The sequence below is a fragment of the Leuciscus leuciscus genome (assembly GCF_965113295.1).
Source record: "Leuciscus leuciscus genome assembly, chromosome: 2".
Classification (NCBI taxonomy): Eukaryota; Metazoa; Chordata; class Actinopteri; order Cypriniformes; family Leuciscidae; genus Leuciscus; species Leuciscus leuciscus.
Genome location: NC_138726.1, coordinates 52004639 through 52027241, shown reverse-complemented (window position 1 = coordinate 52027241; position 22603 = coordinate 52004639). Strand labels below are relative to the sequence as shown.

The window sequence follows — 22603 nt, the reverse complement described above, 5'->3', positions numbered from 1 at the left end:
AAATGAGGGTGAATAAATGATGAAAGATTTGTAAAAAAATGTTTTGGTTGAGTAAACTATACCTTTAACATCTGATCATTCAAAATGATGTAATCACAGAATTAAATCCAGCTGTTTTTTTTTATTCGTTTTTATTAGTTCATTATTCATTTCACAAATTCACAATTAATACTGCATTTAAAATTACTTTGTTAAAACATTTGGTGTTAAATTGGCCTTTAATAATGCTCATTTTGCATTAAAAGCATAATCCCTTAAATTATTTTTATTTTTTTTACATATCTGCATTAAATTACCATAACTGTTTACAACAGTAGAAAAATAAAACATAATAAAAAAAATACTATTATTCACTATTAAAGTCACTACTAAAGTCACTATTATTGTTTCATTAATGGTAGTGTATTGATGGATTCTTTATATTTTCACCATTTTCATTAAAGCTGAAGAGTGTAAATTCTGCACCAAACTGCAACACAAAAAAGAATGACTGTTTTAAACAGGTTTGTGTTAAACACGATTGATTGAGCCAGTATTTCTATGTTGGTCAAAAATAGTGTAATGTTGAAAATGCAGCAGAGCCAGTTTTACACTCTTCAGGGGTGTCAACTTATATCACATTTAACTGGGATCAGAGAAAGTATTTCAATGTTTTTCAAATCATTCACATCTTTGAAGATCTGCACAAATCAATGTTAGCAAACCTTTGTGTTTTTTTTTTACAAGCCTTTTGCTTTACTGTTCCCTAAAGTGCCCCATTACACTTTTTTGAATATTACCGAACAACATCTACTTTGACCCTCAAAAACTGCAGTTGTAGCGGAGGCCTGAAAGAGTTTGGTTCATGTTGTCGCATTGTTGAAAAGACAACTGCGAATCCACTTTGATGCACTTCAAAAGGACGAGGACTCACACTGAAATTGATGTGGAAAAACTGACGCCATTTTTACTGTTCGTATCACTGTGCTGAGGAAGATCCGGAGCTGAAATTCAGATATGGTAATGGTCGTTTCGTTTCCAACAATTGTTGTGACTGGTCGACCAATCACAACAAACAGGGCCGTCTGAACGAGCAGAGTAGACCAATCACAACAGACTGGGCCATCTGACCAATCAGAGCAGAGTAGGCTCTCAGATAGGAAGGGTTTAGAGAGACTGAATATTACATTCGAAGGAACCGGTTACAGACTCTTTGAAAAATTAGGAGATGTGAAATGTATATTATGTAATAATAAAAAAAAAATTTCTTTGCATGCATGTAAACCTATTGTAGGAGACCTCCAAAATGAAATTAGGAACCTTTAAAATGGCATAATAGGGGCACTTTAAGAATCTGCATATTGATGGTGAGCTTCTTTAACTCTCCGCCTTCAAAGATTGGAGTATGGCCCTCAGAATGGCGGCTACCGCCACGGCACCAGGGTCAGGCTGGGTCAAATGTTCAGACGCAACGTAACTGGCACGTCCAGCCCTTGCAGTGAGACTGCGTGTAGATTCGGCTCCTAAATCTGCTTTCTGTAACAGATAGGCAAGAGGCCAATATTATAGATGCAAGAAATTATGAGAAAACATCAAAATTGCTAAAGTGATTGTTCATACCTCCACTGCTGCTTGTAGTATAGCCATGTGACCATCAGGAGGTGCTGTGGAAAGTTTCATCAACTCCTCCACAGCAGGGCATAGGGCATCAAGCTAAAAGATAACACAGAGGGTCAGTTTCATCAATGATTTGCAGGTATCAAAAGATTTGATTTAATAAAAGGTCCAAGGATAAGACTTGCAGGTTAATTATTTCAAAAACACTTCCCAAGGCAGATTAATCATTGATACATGGATATAAACGGTCAGTAGTGTTTGCCAATAGCCTACACATATTTATCCAAAATACTGATCATGTACATTCAGTAAACTATTCAGGTAAACAGGGAACTACACTACTGTTCAAAAGACAATTTTTTTGAAAGAAATTAATACTTTTATTCAGCAAAGATGCATTCAATTGGTCAAAAGTGACAATAAAGACATTTATAATGTTGCAAAAGATTTCTACTCCGAATAAATATCAGTTTCCACAATCATATTATTATCAATGTTGGAAACAGTTGTGCTGCTTGATAAGAAATGTTTTGTGTGCAAAAATGACTAAAACTAGAATTTGACTCTTAATTCCTGTCTCAATCATACCATGGTCCGATCTCCTGGTTCAGCACCTCCATATCTGTCGGAAAAAACAAGGAATACATTTGCAATAAAATGACGCACATCTTTATACTCTGTGCCAAACTGTAAACCTGGCAACATGTATATTCTAATAAACTGAAAATACTAATGAAGGAAAACAATTGAGAATGAGTTCATTTAATACTGGTGTCCCTGACGTACAACATTTTCCTAAATCAACATCTTTGTTGATCCTGGAACATCATTCCAATCAACCAATCAGATTTAAGGGACAAGTTTACAGTTTATGTCACGTTTAGGGTTACAACCAGTGTTAGGTGCTTCTACATCAGTGTTATTCACCATCATTTCCCTCTGATTTTAGGGATAACTTATGGGTAGGGTTAGGTTTAGGGGTAGGGATAGGATTAGGACTACATTTTCAGACAGAACCTGACTTGGCAAAAATGACAATGACCCGTCACTGACCTTTTCATGGCCTCGGTCCCAGCATGCAATGCCTTGGCCCAAGCAGCACCATCACTGTTTTGTTTGAGATAAGGGGCAGCCGCGCACAAAAACAAGCAATATAACTGGGGAGAAAAAGGTAACGGATCATTTGATCATTTCATGAGAAAGACATAAAAATAAAACTGGACATGATGTCACAAGATGCGACCCTAAAAGGACAGAATGCTCGAGCATACCTGGTTCTTCTCCGTTACAGTTCGGTATAAGTGTCGGAAATGCTGTCTCCTAGATCTAGATCTTCATTTAATGCAATAGAAGAATTCCTGCTGTTAATTTTGACTGCTTTACACATTTCATAAGCTCTTCGCGAGTTCTCAGCTGGTCAAAATACCATCATATTTAGGCTTCGCACATACAATGACTGTGTTTAGCCCAGCGCACAACACTGTTTTGGATGTTTGGTAAGTTCAGTCGCAAAATATAGATCATAAAAGCCGTTTTATTTTTGGTTTTGTATGTTTAGGTTCAGTGTTAAAAATGACAGTGTGAACACTAAGTAAACCAGAACTAAATGTATAATTTTTTTATTGGTACAGAGCAGACCAAACAAATCAAGAGAACCGAACTACAAGTGTGAACACACCCTTATGCCCCGATCACACCAAGGACGATAACTATAACGATACAGATATAGTTCTAAAATCATTCCAAATATAAAAAAAACAGCAGAATTCACACCAAAACTATAATTATAACGGCATAAAGGAACGATATCATTGGAATCACTTTAATAAAAAAAAATTAAAATCCAGCTGATGAACGATAAAAACATTGACAGCCAATCAGAATCCACCAGACTTGTAAGAGCTCGAGCATTTAAAGCAGCAGACGACTGCAGTGCGCTTAGAATAAACAGAACAATATCAACCGCTGGTGTGGACGCTTATACAGTTTTTGTTGTTGGTGTGAACGGGCCATTAGAGTAATTTATCAGCTCAAGCACTGGTTTAGCGCGTCAAGTGTCTGAACACATTCACATACCGCCCCTGATGATCCTCCCATCCTTTCCTGGACCAACAGACCCAGATCTGCTAGAAGCTGGCCAAGGTTTCCAGGGATTCGGCTGGTCTGGAGCCACTCCTGAATGGCTGAAGTAGACCACATTGTAAAGGCAAGTGAAACCTTTTAATAATTTTATATATGAACACAAAATTAAGCAATATGTTGGTTTAAATAATGTGTATGGTTTGAATGTTGAAAAAGTTTTACCATTAGCTAAAAGAGCATGTGTGCTCCCACAATCTCCATCCCCTGCTGCGCGGTCCAACGCATTGAGTTCCTCTTGGCGCTGCAGGAGGATCTTGCACACGGACTCCAAAACCAGGCGAATGACGGAAGAAAGTGAGCCTGTGAAGCAGCACCAATGTGTCGATGAAGTGCTTCGGGTATTTCAGTAAATATACAATACTGATCAAGTCAGATTTTTTAAAATACTTTAATACTAAAAGATACATTCAATTGACAGTAAAGACATTTATAATGTTACAAAAGATTTCTATTTCAATGCTGTTCCTTTGAACTTTCTTTTCATCAGAGAATTCTGATTCATCTTTACCATCACAGGAATAAATTACATTTAAAAATATATTGAAATAGATAACAGCTACTTAAATTCTTTTAATATTTCACAATATTACTGTTTTTACTGTATTTAAAATAAATAAATGCAGCCTTGGTGAAAATAAGAGACACCAAGGACGATAACGATAAAGATATAGTTCTAAAATTGTTCTAAATATAAAAGAATAGCAGAGTCCACACCACAAGTTTAACGATAACGGCACAGAAGAACGATACGGTTGGAATCACTTTCAGAACTATTAAAAATATTGACAGCCAATCAGAATCCACCCTGCTTTCAGAGCTCGAGCATTTAAAGCGACAGACGACTAAACTGCAGCGTGCTTATAATAAACAGAACGATATCGTGCCCTGGTGTGGATGCTAATATAGGTATCATTATAGTTTTATAGCTTTATAGGCCTTTATTCTCACCAAGACTTGCACTGGCCCCAAGCGTTTAAACAGTCGTGCATTTATATTATTTTATTATCAGTAAATGTTAATGATTAATTATGTTAATTATTTATTATAACGAATTTATGTATATTATTATGCAAATAGTTTCTTTGTGTTCTTTTTAAAGGGGTGGTATAGTCGAGCCATCGAGCACATCCAGAGGAAACGCTGTCTGCATCGAGCTCGCAGCATCCTTAAGGACTCCTCTCACCCAGCCCACAGACTGGTTTCTCTCCTGCCCTCCGGCAGGCGTTTCAGGTGCCTCCGGACCAGGACCAGCAGACTAAAGAACAGTTTTTTTTTCCCCAGAGCTGTCTCTTTATTGAACTCTAACCCTTGTTGATCCCACTCCCCTCATATACTGCTAGACTCTCCTCTCCCTCCTCACATCTGCCTTCATTTGTTATTTGCAATACTGGAATGTTCATTTGCACTGCTGACTGTTTATTACAGTAACAACTGTTTACATATGCATCTTGCACTACTTTACCTTAACTGGAATATGCTCAATTGCACTGCCAACTTTATTTACAGTACCAACTGTTTATATATGCATTTTGCAATACCGTACTTTAACTGCAATATGCAATCACTTTCAACTGCACTTTTACTTGGATAGCTTCTGTCCATACTTTATATGCACTATTTTAAATCCATTGTTATACTGCTCATCTTAGCCTAACTTATTGCGTATATCTATCTGTAAAATTCTGTTTATAGTAATAGCCATCTGTATACTATGTTCACTGCACATATCTATCTGTAAAAATTCTGTTTATAGTAATAGCCATTTGTATATTATATTCATAGTACATATCACCAGTAAAATTCTGTTTATAGTATTAGCCATCTGTATATTATATTCAGTACATATCTATCTGTAAATTCTGTTCATAGTAATAGCCATTTGTATATTATATTCATAGTACATATCTACCTGTAAATTCTGTTCATAGTAATAGCCATTTGTATATTATATTCATAGTACATATCTATCTGTAAATTCTGTTCATAGTAATAGCCATTTGTATATTATATTCATAGTACATATTCAACAGTAAAATTCTGTTTATAGTATTAGCCATCTGTATATTATATTCAGTACATATCTATCTGTAAATTCTGTTCATAGTAATAGCCATTTGTACAGTATATTATATTCATAGTACAAAACTATCTGTAAAATCCTGTTTATAGTAATAGTCATATCTACATATCCATGTCCTGCACTTATGCAACCATTGTATATCCTGCACTTGTTGCTATTGCACTTCTGGTTAGACCTAAACTGCATTTCGTTGCCTTGTACCTGTACTTGTGAAATGACAATAAAGTTGAATTCATCTAATAATGCCCTTTTCACAAGATGTAAAATATGTCTTTGATGTCCCTAGAGTGTGTATATGAAGTTTTAGCTCAAAATACCCCACAGATATTTTTATATAGCATGTTAAAGTTGTCACTTTTTGAGGGTGAGCAAAAACGCACCGTTTTGTGTTTGTTCCTTTAAATGCAAATGAGCTGCTGCTCCCAGCACAGGGGGCGGAGCTTCAAGAGCTCGTGTCATTTTACCTCACACCGACATGCACTGAAAATTTCTAACACTTTTAGCCTTTTATGTTCAAACCGGAGTCAGATGATGTCAACAGAGTCAATGACTACGTTTACAAGCTGTTAAAATTCGGGTGATGGTCGGGTTAAGGTCACTATTTGGGTTTCTGAAACATTTGGAATAACCCGTTTACATGCGTGAGCTGAGAGAGTTACTCCTGTATACATGGAATTTGTAATCAATTGGCAATATCCCGATGTAAACGGCGACGCACGGTTAGCGTCTGGACGTACGGACAACCTTAAGATGCAATATGCGTCATTTCCGATTCTTCTTCCTGTATGTGGTTATCTTCTAGTCATTGATTAGCATGTTCTGTCTTGATGATCTATAAATCGTGTTCCGTGGGCGGGGTTTATGTAAATTTTAGGGATGGTGATGTCACTAACCCAGGGGGAATGTCGTGTAGTCCCGACCAGCCGTTTGTTGTAGTCCTTAAAAAGCAATTTCTTAAAAAGCAAATATCTTCCTTGCTTTGTAACTTTGCAGATGTTGTTTATGCTCAAACAGCAACATTACACACTAGCTTAAGTTAGAAACGTGAATCATAATCAACCACCCCTTTAATGTAATTGAGGCACATATGACTACATTTTGAAAAATTAATATTTTGCACTCTTCTCTACCTTCATGATATTTATCTGAAGCTGCGGCAGGTTTTTCTGCAGGTTCCATGAACAGGTTCCTCCCACTCACAGAGGTCGTGCTGAGGTTAGGCCAGGCCGGGGCTGTGGTTTTAGCATCTGAGAAAGACAAATTAGTGATATATATGTGAATGTGTGAGTGTGTGTGAGTGTGAGTGTGTGTATATATATATATATATATATATATATATATATATATATATATATATATATATATATATATATATATATATTAGTTGCGAGCGGTGACTTTTGGTGACACCGCGGTGACACACCACAAACAAGGGAATTTATAGTAATTTATAGTGTTAATACTAATCAGCGAGTCCATGAATGACTTCGGTATGCAGAGCATTCGCAGCTTATATGGACCGCATGCTACTGATATATATAGTGAATATACTGTACAATATACAAATCAGTGACACTTCACATACACTGCACTACATACTATATATGTATGTGTATACAGTTTTACAGTATACTGTAAATTCACTACATATGCATTAATTTCAGAGTATACTGGCAAATGAGCAATTTTATCATCTTAAAGATGCTGTGTGCAGTGAAACTTTGTTCATGTGTTTAATATTCATGTTAGCGCTGTCATTATAACACTCATTTTCTGAGAACTAACTAATGATTCCAATGTCATCCAGTGAAGTGTGCATGTAAAATTGTATTTAAAGCGAACGCACCAAACAGTCTGAGCATCTCTTCATCAACCTTCATTAAAGAAAGAGACATTCCCGCCATCTCCAGTGATGTCATGAACGATCCCGACATCACCCTGACAACCAGCACCCCACGGTCCTCTGAAAAGGAGAATTGAATCAAACGCAGTCAACACCAGTTGAAGACATCTAATTTCCAAACAGTATAATGAAATGCAAATATTAGGATATAACAAGATCATTTATTCAGTTCTATATATTTTGTCTAAAGTTGAATGTTTTAAATCTAGTGCTGTGCTACTCGAGTCTCACCTAGGCAGTGTACGGCTGCTTTGGAAACCACAGCTATTTCCAAACATGAAAGAGCACCAAGATTATTCACACACAGCACCACCTTGTCTCCTGTTAGAGAAATACATTTTTGAATACACATTCATGCAAACGCACACCTTCAGAAATCAACCCTGTGCTGACCAGTTACACATCATACCTGACTTCAGGGACAGATGCGATTTGTTTGAGGAATCAGTCATGTGACTTATTATAGTTTTCACAACTTCATCGGCAGAGGCCACCTGAAAAAAAATCAAAACCATCAATCTCAAAGGACCATACATTACTCTTTATTGTAGGATTGGATGAACGGCATTTTGAAAAGACTCACTTTTGATCTCTTAATACCTGGTTCTCCATGGATCCCTATACAAATAAATATAGTGTACATTTTAATATATAAATATAGTATATAAACACTACTGTTCAAACGTATGGAATCAGTAAGATTTTTTTTAAAAGGATTTGACATGCAAGGACACATGACATTGATCAGCAAAAGACATTTATAGTGTTACAAAAGATTTCCTTTTTTAAATAAATGCTGTTCTTTTGCTGGTCTATTTATCAAGAGTCCTGAAAAAATTTATCACGTTAAGCAGCACATCTGTTTTCAACATTGATAATTATAATAAATGTTTATTGAGCAGGAAGGATCATGTGACACTGAAGACTGGAGTAATGATGCTGAAAATTCAGCTTTGCATCATAGGAATAAATTACATTTTAAAATAATATATTCATATAGAAAAATTATTTTAAATTCTATAAAAATTTCTCAATATTACTGTTTTTACTGAACTTTTGTTTAAATAAATGTGTATATATATATATATATATATATATATATCTGCTGTCAAATCAATTAATTGTGATTAAACACAAACATAAACGCTATATACACGTACTTAATGCTACATAAAATAATACATTTTAAAATAATCTTTTTGTTATAGATCTCTCTTACCCAGTCCCAACTCCATCTCTCCTGGTGGAAGCTGGAAAGATGGAAGGCATCCAGGAACACTGCATGGAGACAGACTAACACCCAATGTGCCTGTTAAAACAACAATATATATAAAATCAGTGTATATATATAAATACAGTATATTGCATGGCACAGTGGTTGGACTTTCACAATAAAAAATTATAATAATAATTTAGAACTGCAACATTTAAGCTATAACAACCCAAATGGTACTATGCTGGTCTTTCTCACCAATATTTTTTGTTGCTTTGTTGACCCATGCAACAATTTCATCCAAAGGACAGCCTTTCTCTGCTAGAGCTCCAGCTAGCTAAAAAGAAAAAGGGCATTTATTAAAAGCCGATAAAATTGATTAATATAGCCATGTCAAGCTGATTCTGGTACCTTATGAATGAACACAGTTCCACACAAGCCTCTCCTGCCGGCCTTGCTGGGCTGAGCGAAGGCGCAGTCATCGGCCACAATCACCATGTCCACCTGGACGCCCTGCAATCTGGCCTGTTCGACAGCTATGCCAAAGTTTAGACGGTCACCCGTGTAGTTCTTCACGATGAGCAGGACTCCTGAGGCGCCTCCCTTCCACAGAGTCAGGATGGCAGCCAGGACACTTCCCGGAGGAGGGGACGCAAACACTGCTCCCGCCACAGCTCCGGACAGCATCCCCCTGCCAATGTAACCTGAGTGAGAGTGACAGTAGCTCAAGTACAGCAATGGCACTAGCAACACCAAGCTCATAGGTTCAATTCCCAGGGAATGCATAAAAACGTTTACAACTATTCATATGCAAGTCATGTTTGCTAAAAGCATCTGCCACATGCATAAAAGTACACTACATAAAATATGTTTTAATGTTTTTAAAGAAGTCTCTTATGCTCAAAAATACAGTAAAACAGTAGTATTGTGAAATATTTTTTCAATTTAAAAGAACTTCTTTCAAATTCGTTCATATATTTAATGCAATGTCAAGCTGTGATGCAAAGCTGAATTTTCAGCATCATTACTCTCCAGTCTTCAGTGTCACATTCTCCTTCAGAAATCATTATTATATGCTGATTCGATTGCTGCTCAAAAAATATTTCTTATTTTTATCAATGTTTAAAGCAGTTGTGCTGTGGAAACAATGATGCATTTTGTGAGGATTCTTTGATGAATAGAAAATTTTTATCTTTTTTGACATTATAAATGACTTCTGGTCAATTGAATGTGTCCTTGCTGAAATAAAAGTACTAATTTCCAACAAATCTTTTCTTAAAAGATTTTTTCTATAAAAAAAAATTCTTACTGACCCCAAAGATTTTAACAGTAGTGTAAATGTTAGAAAAATGGACTATGGTAACCACAAACTTTACTTTAGTTATTGTTAATACTGTAAAATCACCTTAAAACTGCAAACAAACCAGTTTAAGGACCAAACAGGAATGCATTTGTGATATAATGCATTAAAATGATACAATATCATATTCCCTCTTGGTGTGCACAGGGCTTTACTTTAATGTTTTGTCAGGTGACCTAAAAAGTGCATCATATAATCTAAAAGAACCTGTTCTATTCAAGTCAAAAATGAATAGATTTTTGACTTGACTAGATTTTTGACTTGACTATATTGAAAAAATATAATTTAAAATGTCTGGTTCCACCTGACTACATCAGATTACAGCAACTAATGTAATTTTAATAACTAAATCATATGTGCTTCTTCTTTTTCTTTCTTTCTTTCTAAATACAGTTACGAACATTGCACAATAGAATAGAGGAGGTGCTGCTGTTTCACGCATTACCTGCATGTGCGGGTTCATGGCCAGATCCTCCTCCGGACAGCAACGCTACCTTTCCCTTAATGTTCTCTAGATCGGACCGCAGCACAACTCTGTGCCCCCGCAGCAGCGCCAGACCCCCGGTACTCCTGACGAGACCCTCCAAAGCCTCGTCCACACACTTCTCAACCGAGTTCAATAATTTACTCCGCACCTGCTCCAACCGTATAAAAATAATACATCACCCAGTCACTACTGAACAGTTGTTTCAAAATCATATGCTTTGCACAATCAACATGTTACAAGTTTGTTGCAATATTCCTGCAGGAGACACCGCTACATACCTCCATCACGCCTGCAGTCAGTGCACAACCTTCGGCCTTTGATCACTTCCGCAAGCATCTATGACGATGACGCCACGAAGCCCGCCCCAGAACACGAGCGTTCATCCCCAGTTTATATTTTTAACTCTTTCCCGTCATTGACGGAATTTTTTACAATACTGTTTATATAAATAAAAGCCTAAATTGAATATGTTCATCATATTACGCGAACGAGTCTCTTCAGAAAATTTTGACTAAATTCATATGAATTAGTTTTACGATCTCTAATGAACTTTTTGAAGCATCAAAGTGGTAGTTGCATTGCTGTCAAAGGAGGGAAAGAAATGCATGAGGTGCCCCTAGGGACATTATTCAGAATTACCATGCATATACATGTAGGCTACTTTTCCTCTCACATACACACATATGAAACCAAATTCATTAACATACTATAATGAAATGCTCACACACATAGGCTACTGTAAGTGAAATGCTTTTACAAACACAAACGCTCTCATACATACAACTGAAAATATTACGCTCACACACACAACTGAAATGCTCACACACATACAAGTGAAATGCTTTTACAAACACAACTGAAACGCTCTCACTCACACAACTGAAAAGCATTTCAGTATGTTGTATGAAAGCATTTCAGTTGAAACGGAGCACCTTCCGTTTCAACTGAAATGCTTTCATACAACATACTGAAATGCTTTCATACAACATACTGAAATGCTTTCATACAACATACTGAAATGCTTTCATACAACATACTGAAATGCTTTTCAGTTGTGTTTGTAAAAGCATTTCACTTGTATGTGTGTGAGCATTTCATTATAGTATGTGAATGAATTTGGTTTCATATGTGTATGTGAGAGGAAAAGTACATGTAGGCCTATATGCTTGGTAATTATGAATAATGTCCCTATAGGGGCACCTCATAGAAATGGGTCCGATTTTATTAAAAATATCTTCATTTGTGTTCTGAACTGAAGATGAACGAAATTCTTACGGGTTTGAGGGTGAGTCATTTTCAAACAGAATTTTCATTTTTGGTTGAACTATCCCATTAACTATGAGTTTTAATCTCCTATATAAATCCTGCTTTTATGACCAAAATGACCAATGCATGACCAATTATTCTCTGAATGTTTGTAGAAACAATAATAATAATCAAAAATAATAATATACTTAAATAGTAAAGTACTCATATCCACTTTTTCCTCTCTTTACTATTAAACACGATCACAATTTACTACATCAGCAATATAACTAAGCACATATATCATTTACACAACATTGATGTTCTTCATCATTCATATATATATATATATTATCATCATTATTATTATTATTTATTTTATTATTTTTTTACCAGATCATTACACTCAAAGTGTTTATTTAATGCAGGCAAATGAACAAAACTAACAAATACAAAGTTATATTTGAAGAAACTTTGCAAAGGACTACATTTGTATTAAACATAAAGGCCCCTGCATTTTTATGGATAATCTTTTCTAGCAAATGGCAATTTCTTTTGCTTGGACAGAAAGAGAATGGATTGCATTACACTGCTTGGTCGCATTATCCATAAATTGATGCCCGCTAGCAGGCAAAAAGTATAGTCTGACAAATGTCCATTCATAATGATCAGGAAACATTCCAGGCTATATGGAACAGATATGCAAACTAGAATGCCAGTGATAATTACAAATGCCCTCTTTTTCTGGTGGTGCATCCCTTCCTTCTGTGTTTCACCCGGACTTGGTCTCAACAGGATCTTGAGGACTCCTAGACTACAAGTAGTGATCACCAACAGGCTGATTGCTAGGTAACAAATGTAGACCTCAGTTTGCCTGCGTGGATAGGTCCAAACAGAAAGTCCTCCATAAACTACAATCAGCATCCAGACCAGTCCAGCACTGATATATCTGTGCTTCACAAAGGCTGGGTTGCGGTACATCGCAGGATGAGCCACAGCTATGTAGCGCTCAACACAAATCAAGCTGTTCATAAGGGGTCGTCCAACCAGGTAGCTTCCAGAAAATAATGTAGCAATGGTCATTGTGTATTCATAGTTAAAGAGAAAGGCAACCATAGAAAGGCAATAAAGTACCATCACAAAAACCTCTAGTGCAGAAAGGTTCATTGTATATATTTCCGAGGCTGCCAGACGTCCCCTAATCCTAATATTACTTGTGCCCAGCCAGAGGACCCAGATTTGGATGGGCAGGAGGAAAATGAAGTCTAGTGCTATTACAGAAAGTTGAAGTGAATACCCTGGCTCTGTGCATCGGAACCCAAAAGAAGATGTTTGGTTCTTGGAGACAGTGCTGTTCATGTTTCTCTTCAAGTTAAATACGCAAGAGTTCCTAAAGGACATCGAGAACAACAAATAATGGAATAGTAGCAATGAAAATACATTCCAATGTAAAACAACAAGACCAAGAAATGTATTCAGTATATTACACTGACCTGATGTTGGACAGATCTGAGTGATTTCAGTGTCGTTCCTGCAGTGTCGATTCTCTCACGTTGGTTTCATCACATATGTCACATTTGTTTGCATCTGTATCTCTATGTGTGCTTTATGAAAGGAAAATATGCAAATATGGAATGAAAAGCAGCATTTTAAAAACATGTGTTCATTTGAGTATGTGTTCACAGTTTTCTGTTGCAGAATTTGACTGTAAATGTCATATTTACTGCTCTGGACAATAAGATTGATGTGTATTGTGTCCATGGACATTTGTTTTATCGATTTTTTTTATATTTAATAAAAAAAAAGGTTTTATTAAAGAAGTGTCTTATGCTCACCAAGGCTACATTTGATGAAAAATACAGTAAACAGTAATATTGTGAATTTATTTTCTTATTATTTTAAAATGTAATTTATTCCTGTGATGGCACAGCATCATTACTCATATATGATCCTTCAGAAATCACATTGATATGGCTCCAGCTAGCATACTGCTCCCAATAGGTGACAAAATAACTCCAACATTTTCCCATTTACATGTTGTGATTGAGCAAATCACTCCGCCCAAGTAGCAGTGCTTCGCCTTCTGAGAATATAGTTCCCAGTATACAGTGGGGCAAAAAAATATTTAGTCAGCCACCAATTGTGCAAGTTCTCCCACTTAAAAAGATGAGAGAGGCCTGTAATTTTCATCATAGGTACACTTCAACTATGAGAGACAAAATGAGAAAAAAAATCCAGAAAGTCACATTGTAGGATTTTTAATGAATTTATTTGCAAATTATGGTGGAAAATAAGTATTTGGTCACCTACAAGCAAGATTTCTGGCTCTCACAGACCTGTAACTTCTTCTTTAAGTGGCTCCTCTGTCCTCCACTCGTTACCTGTATTAATGGCACCTTTTTGAACTTAAAAGTATAAAAGACACCTGTCCACAACCTCAAACAGTCACACTCCAAACTCCACTATGGAAGACCACAGCCAAGACCAAAGAGCTGTCAAAGGACATCAGAAACAAAATTGTAGACCTGCACCAGGCTGGGAAGACAACTGCAATAGGTAAGCAGCTTGGTGTGAAGAAATCAACTGTGGGAGCAATTATTAGGAAATGGAAGACATACAAGACCACTGATAATCTCCCTCGATCTGGGGCTCCACGAAAGATCTCACCCCGTGGGGTCAAAATGATCACAAGAACGGTGAGCAAAAATCCCAGAACCACACGGGGGACCTAGTGAATGACCTGCAGAGAGCTGGGACCAAAGTAACAAAGGCTACCATCAGTAACACACTACGCTGCCAGGGACTCAAATCCTGCAGTGCCAGACGTGTCCCCCTGCTTAAGCCAGTACATGTCCAGGCCCGTCTGAAATTTGCTAGAGAGCATTTGGATGATCCAGAAGAGGATTGGGAGAATGTCATATGGTCAGATGAAACCAAAATAGAACTTTTTGGTAAAAACTCAACTTGTCATGTTTGGAGGAGAAGTTGCACCCAAAGAACACCATACCTACTGTGAAGCATGGGGGTGGAAACATCATGCTTTGGGGCTGTTTTTCTGCAAAGGGACCAGGACGACTGATCCGTGTAAAGGAAAGAATGAATGGGGCCATGTATCGTGAGATTTTGAGTGAAAACCTCCTTCCATCAGCAAGGGCATTGAAGATGAAACGTGGCTGGGTCTTTCAGCATGACAATGATCCCAAAAACACCGCCCGGGCAACGAAGGAGTGGCTTCGTAAGAAGCATTTCAAGGTCCTGGAGTGGCCTATAGCCAGTCTCCAGATCTCAACCCCATAGAAAATCTTTGGAGGGAGTTGAAAGTCCGTGTTGCCCAGCGACAGCCCCGAAACATCACTGCTCTAGAGGAGATCTGCATGGAGGAATGGGCCAAAATACCAGCAACAGTGTGTGAAAACCTTGTGAAGACTTACAGAAAACGTTTGACCTCTGTCATTGCCAACAAAGGGTATATAACAAAGTATTGAGATAAACTTTTGTTTTTGACCAAATACTTATTTTCCACCATAATTTGCAAATAAATTCATAAAAAATCCTACAATGTGATTTTCTGGATTTTTTTTCTCATTTTGTCTCTCATAGTTGAAGTGTACCTATGATGAAAATTACAGGCCTCTCTCATCTTTTTAAGTGGGAGAACTTGCACAATTGGTGGCTGACTAAATACTTTTTTCCCACACTGTATATAGGTTAGAAGATGGCTGTGTCTCATGTGACCTTGTTATTTGTACACGCTGTGACTATACAAATCACAACATGTAAATAGGAAAATGTTGGTGTTATTTTGTCACTTATTGGGAGCAGTATGCTAGCTGGAGCCGTTTACCTCCAGTCTGGGTGCGTCAGACAGAGTTACAGCACGCACGGAGATGAGAAGGGTATGTATGGACTTATCTAACTCTGGGGGATACGGTGTTTAAGCTAAAGTCCCAAAAAGTCGGCGTTGTAACGTTTGATCAGGCACCAGTCCATCACCTGAATATTGAACTCTGTTACTTCCTGTTCCTGCCACATCATTTCCTGTCTTGTCATTTCCTGTCACCCTGTATTTAAGCCATGTGCTATCACTGCCTTATTGCGAAGTATTGCCAGTTCTCTGCCTTACTAAGCGTTCTACCATTCTCTTTTGATGACTACAGTTATGACCATTGTTTTGCCTTTTGACTCATGCTTTTGGATTGCTGTTTTTTGGATTTGTCTGCTATTGGATTGTTTTACCTGTGCTTCGACCAAGGCCTGTGACCTGACTACGAGTTGTGACTATTGTTAGGATTTTATGCTCAGATCCTTTAATAAAGACCCGCTTATGGATTCTACTCAGCCTACATCCTCCTTACAGGCATGTTCCTTTAAACAGTCGTGCATTTATATTATTTTATTATCAGTAAATGTTCATTATTAATTATGTTAATTATTTATTATAAATAATTTATGTATATTATTAGTTAAATAGTTTCTTTGTGTTTTTTTCTACCTTCATGATATTTATCTGAAGCTGCGGCAGGTTTTTCTGCAGGTTCCATGAACAGGTTCCTCCCACTCACAGAGGTCGTGCTGAGGTTAGGCCAGGCCGGGGCTGTGGTTTTAGCATCTGAGAAAGACAAATCAGTGATACATGTATTTATAGTGTATATATATATATATATATATATTAGTTGCGAGCGGTGACTTTTTTTAACTGGGTATGCTGGGTGACGTGTTATGTCAAAAATGCACCTGGTGCACGTTGGTGTCACGATTTTGGGTTTGTTCTTGTCCATTGTTGTTTTCGTCAACGATGACGATAACAAAATGATTTCGTTGACGCACCTTTTTTTTATGACGATAACGTGACGATGACTAGCTAAAAATGGCTTTAAGGTGACTAAAACATGACGAGACGTTTTCGAGTTTTCGTTGACGAGATGAGACGAAACGAAAATGATTATAAGTCTGACGTTCACAATGCATGTAATTTCTGCCTATTTTGCGTGAAATCTGTCTGTTTTGAGCTAAAAAAGTATCAGCAATACTGCCGCTTCCTATCCTTGTTTTGGGTACACCCACCACCCGGCTGCCGCCATGCCGCGCACCAGATTCCACACAACAACAACACACCTGCGGCTGCGGCTAGTCACTCGCCACACATCTTCGATATGAGGCGCCGGACTGGACAAAAGCGAAACGAACTGCGCGAGCGAGCGACAGTGCGCGGGAGAGACCGAGTGAGTCTGCGCGCGCGAGAGACCGAGTGTACGCGAGAGAGACCGTGTGTGTCCGAGCATTAGTTTAGTAGGCTAATTGGTACAAAGTAATATATAATTCTTATATAACTTAGATTATAACATTAATTATTATTTAACTAATTATATAATAAAGCCACAATTGCCAAAGTAAGAATGTTTTTATTCCTGGCTTTTTTGGAGTAAAACAGTGATTCCACTGTTACCACTTTATCTGTGTATAATGTTGTAGTAGCTCAAATTGAATTGAGTTACAACACTCGAATTGCAACACTTGCTACAACCTGTCAAACCTAAGCCCATTTCCAATACTTTTTAACCTAAATTAATTTGTTAAAGACTACTTTTTTTTTTTTTTTTTACTAAAATTGACTAAAACTTGACTAAAACCTTTTTGTGTTTTCACTCGACTAAAACTTGACTAAAACCTTTTTGTGTTTTCGTCGACTAAAACTTGACTAAAACTATCAAGTTTATAAGTGACTAAAATGTGACTAAAACTAAAAAGCATTTTCGTCCAAAAGACTAAGACTAAGACTAAAACTAAAAGGGCTGCCAAAAACAACACTGTTCTTGTCATGTTTCTGTGTCATGTCATGTTTCCTTGTCTGTCATGTGACCCTTGTAAGTCATGTGATCCTGCCATGTAGGCCATCCTGCCATTCCCTGTAATCTGCTGTTGTGTAAGTTCAAGTTCATACCACGGTTTTTGTTTTCATGCCCAGCCATGTTTATGTTTCATGTTTTGTTTTATTTGAAATAAAGCTGCACTTGGGTTCTCTTTACAACTTGCCTCCAGTGGATCACCATTACAGAATACTTGACCCCCAACAATGAACCCGGCGGTTGCTCTCCTAAACCTACGCCAGGGGAATCTTCCCCTGGAAACGTATGTGGAGGAATTTTGTGGACTGTGTTGGCAGGTAAAATTTTATGATGTGGCTCTTAAAGACATTTTTCGTTTTGGGCTGAACGATCCGGTGCGGTCCCTATTGCCAGGGGGAAAAATTCATTTTTTAAGCCTGAGCCACTTCACGTCATGCCTGCCAAGCCTGAGCCTCTTCACGTCATGCCTGCCAAGCCTGAGCCTCTTCACGTCATGCCTGCCAAGTCTGAGTCTGTTCACGCCACGTCTGCTGCCGAGCCAGTGTTTCCGGACAAGATGGGCGCCGCCAAGCCAGTGTCTCCGGACAAGATGGCCGCCAACGAACCAGTGTCTTCGGACAAGATGGCCGCCACCACGTCACCTGAGCCCTCAACAGAGATGGCCGCCGCCACGCCTGAACCTGAGCCCTCAGCAGAGATGGCCGCCACCACGCCTGAACCTGAGCCCTCAGCAGAGATGGCTGCCACTAATCTTGAGCCCTCAGTAACCGCTACACTAACCATTATGGCCACAACCATATGGTGTGTGTGGTCGGTGCACACATTTGAAGTTCACGTCACGTCTGCCAAGCCAGAGACTGCTCACGTCACGTCTGCCGAGCCAGAGACTGCTCACGTCACGTCTGCCGAGCCAGAGACTGTTCACGTCACGTCTGCCGAGCCAGAGACTGTTCACGTCACGTCTGCCGAGCCAGAGACTGTTCACGTCACGTCTGCCGAGCCAGAGACTGTTCACGTCACGTCTGCCGAGCCTGAGACTTTTCACGTCATGTCTGTTCCTGAGCTGATATCTATTCCAGACCATTACCCCATAGCTGCCCCCAAGAAAATTTTGGGGGGAGGGGGCCAGTGGGTCCCTTGATAGGACCATGGAAGCCGCGCCACCATGGTCCCCTGAACTGTCTAGTCCACCCTGGCCACCTGAACTGTCAGGTCCACCCTGGCCACCTGAACTGTCAGGTCCGCCCAGGCCTCCTGCACAGCTGCTCCGCCCTGGCCGCCTGCACAGCCTGTTCCGCCCACGCCATGCCACGGCCCAGGTCCGCCCACGCCATGCCACGACCCATGTCCTGACCCCCTGCATGGGCCTGGCCCACCATCCGGATGCGCGTCTGCTTACCCGGAACTATCAGTGAGTAATAATAATAATAATAATAATAATATTATTATTAGGGCTGTCCCCGACTATGGATTTTCATAGTCGAATCAGAATCGTCATGTCTTGCCTATAGTCGACTAATAGTCGAATCATGTGTATGGGGGTGGGGCTGGGGGCGGGGCTTTAACGTTTCAAAGCCGCGATGTACAGAAAACCACACAAAGATATAGAAGAAAATGTATAAAAACATTTTTGATCAATAAAACTAAGAAATAACATAAATAACTCCAGAAAGGCCACACTGCAGATTTGCATTTCACATGCAAATCAAATTAAATCGGCTAAATTACCTGTGCGAGCAGTCCAGCCTACAGCACAACATCGATGCACCGAAAAAAATAAACAATTAATTTACTAAATTAAATTAGAACAGAATATACCTTTCTAATCAGGGCCGGCTCTAGGTTATTTGGTGCCCAAGGCGAGAGTGCCCTCCCCGCCCCCCATTTTTTGCAGATGATCATATAGCCTAATGTGTTTCCCACATTATTTTTGTTTTGTGGAACTTGGTACTTCTAGGGGGGTCCGGGGGCATGCCCCCCCGTAAGAAAATATTGTACATTTTAAAGATAAATTCATTAATCTGGTGCACTTTGAGTCCCCCGAATCCACTGTTAAAAATAAATAATCCACCTTCAAACAGCCCATATTCTTTGATTTAGATATCTGCATCTGATCATCACAATACAATTATTCAAATTTCTTAGTGTTAAGCATGATAATATGGTAACATATCACACTGAAGTAGGCTGATTTAAAATGAACATTTATTTAAAATAAAAGTTCTTCTTTTGGCAAAATTACATTTCCTTAATAGCCTAAACAGAGGCCTTACTCCCTTCAATCTTAAATTGTCAATGTTTCAGTACATCACTGTTTGAAAACACTAATTTCTTGTACCTTTTATAAAGGGCATTTTCCCCCTAATTTGATTAAATGTATGCTCCATCTTTCATTTCAAATTCTTAAATTTGATCAATATATTCAATTAAATGAATAAGACACTAGGCTGTTACCAATCAAATTAAATAATTTACATTAAAATTTATAACTGTATTAAATTAGATTATTTTAAATATTTTTGAATATACAAATAAGGAATGTTGAAAAGAATGATACTTTATGAAACTAAACCGCCAGTAGGAGGCGGCAGGCGACCGTCTTAATGAGCGAGTTACTGAGTCATTTATTCAGAATGAGGCATTTATGAATGGGTAATTGAATCTTTGACTCAAACGATTCATTCAAAACGCTGAATCATTCAGTAATGCAACAATAGAGATTCGCGATGGTTCTGCTGTGATCTTTGTTTGGAACTATTTTCGCTGCTGAAACAGAACAAAAACAGTCATTGTGTCTAAAATGTAAGTGACTTAATTTTAACTATTTGTTTATTGAACTATTGTGAAATCAGTCTCGGTTTCAATCTTGATGGCATTCAGGAAAACAGCTCTCTGGTCGTGTGTAGCCTAGGCTATTGTTTCTTAACTTTAATATGGTATAAATAACTGCGCGAGCCTCAACAGCGCAACATTGTTACCGTCAGTACTTTTACCCCATCATTTAAAGCGCTAAAACCAGCTGTCAGATGTTTTCGCGCCACTCCCGGTTGCTGAGCAACGCGCGTGAGTTTGACAGCTGTCAGAGTGACTCTGGTTTTTTTAGGATTGTATAATCTAGTAAAAGAAATGGACAAATACAAGCAGTGTGTGGACAGTGCACAGTAAAAGTGTACAGCGTGTGCGCAGCTTTCATAATACGATATTTAATTAACTTTTTTTTTTTTATTCTGCAATTTTGCGCCCGTCCAGCAGATGGCGCCCCAGGCGGCCGCCTGTGTCGCCTGTCGGCAAAGCCGGCCCTGTTTCTAATAAATAAAAATACAAAACGAAATAAATCAGAATCAAGTCACAGGATGAGGAGCAAATGTGTGCAAAATGCCTAAAGTGCAGGGGAACATATATTCAAAACACAAGCCACAAATAGTTAGATTAGATAACCCTGACAGATTAATAAATAAAATAAAAATAAATAAATTATTGAAATAACGATAGTAGCCAGAATTTTCAACTTTGTCTTTTTAACTGCAGAAACAACAATAAATGCTAAACTGGAGAGACAGTCTTTTTAGCTAAAAATGTTCACAGCATCCAAAAATAAAATTAGAACCGGCTGAAAAGTTTTGAAATCACTTGTACCTGATCGAGAGAACAAATCCTGAACGTCTTTCACTCTGTCTGTCCGTTGGAGTCTTTTCAAATTGTGCGCGCGGATAAAATACATTCTAACGTGAAACCCAGTCTATGCGTGAAACTTGTTAACGTTGGCCGGCAGAAGTGCGATCATGGTTTCCCTGATGCTAAATCCAGCCTTGTAGAATATCCTTTCTAATCGTGTAGGCCTATATCCACACTTTAGATTTTCTTATCCCAGACATTGTTAAAGATTTAAATCCTTGCCGCGAAGACGCTCCTCTGTCGGTCACGGATTGAAAGTGAAACTTAAATCTGTCACGGGGTGTTTGGATTTATTCACGCACGTTAAAAAATATTTATTAAAAGCTTCTTTCTTTGCACATTTTTATATAGGCCTACAGCATTATCATAATAGGCTGAATATTAACGTATTTACATAAAAGCTAGTTCTATGTGAAATCAGACATTGAGCGCCCTCATATAGCCAAAGTGGCATGATCCTCGTTTCATAACACCTCTGCGAACATTCGACCGTGAGATCGGTAGTCGAATCAGGCTCCTCCTATCGAAGCATCGAATCTTCGACTATTCGGGGTCACCCCTAATTATTATACACACCAAACAGTCTGAGCATCTCTTCATCAACCTTCATTAAAGAAAGAGACATTCCCGCCATCTCCAGTGATGTCATGAACAATCCCGACATCACCCTGACAACCAGCACCCCACGGTCCTCTGAAAAGGAGAATTGAATCAAACGCAGTCAACACCAGTTGAAGAACTCTAATTTCCAAACAGTATAATGAAATGCAAATATTAGGATATAACAAGAACATTTATTCAGTTCTATATATTTTGTCTAAAATTGAATGTTTTAAATCTAGTGCTGTGCTACTCGAGTCTCACCTAGGCAGTGTACGGCTCACGGCTGGCTTTGGAAACCACAACTATTTCCAAACATGAAAGAGCACCAAGATTATTCACACACAGCACCACCTTTAGAGAAATACATTTTTGAATACACATTCATGTAAACGCACACCTTCTGAATCAACCCTTTGCTGACCAGTTACACATCATACCTGACTTCAGGGACAG

General features: G+C 38.3%; 1 protein-coding gene and 2 long non-coding RNA genes across 3 annotated transcripts; all 3 read right to left on the bottom strand.

The window, feature by feature from the left end:
- Positions 1 to 462: 462 nt before the first annotated feature.
- Positions 463 to 11130, bottom strand: tkfc (triokinase/FMN cyclase). The gene is made up of 16 exons (XM_082161785.1): positions 11060 to 11130; positions 10740 to 10929; positions 9346 to 9638; positions 9193 to 9271; positions 8941 to 9030; positions 8305 to 8339; positions 8131 to 8215; positions 7953 to 8042; positions 7665 to 7781; positions 6949 to 7065; positions 3901 to 4038; positions 3673 to 3779; positions 2650 to 2753; positions 2185 to 2218; positions 1600 to 1692; positions 463 to 1515 (listed from the first exon to the last, which is right to left on the bottom strand). Exons 1-16 carry the CDS (start codon positions 11063 to 11065, stop codon positions 1357 to 1359), a joined length of 1737 nt encoding a protein of 578 aa, XP_082017911.1. The 5' UTR covers positions 11066 to 11130; the 3' UTR covers positions 463 to 1356.
- Positions 4045 to 6937, bottom strand: LOC309492772. Its single transcript, XR_014203699.1, has 3 exons — positions 5994 to 6937; positions 5207 to 5377; positions 4045 to 5081 (listed from the first exon to the last, which is right to left on the bottom strand). It is a non-coding gene; the product is annotated as an uncharacterized lncRNA (long non-coding RNA).
- A 5377-nt stretch (positions 11131 to 16507) lies between the features above and the next one.
- On the bottom strand, positions 16508 to 22487 carry LOC309492771. Its single transcript, XR_014203698.1, has 3 exons — positions 22412 to 22487; positions 22124 to 22240; positions 16508 to 16635 (listed from the first exon to the last, which is right to left on the bottom strand). It is a non-coding gene; the product is annotated as an uncharacterized lncRNA (long non-coding RNA).
- Positions 22488 to 22603: the final 116 nt, after the last annotated feature.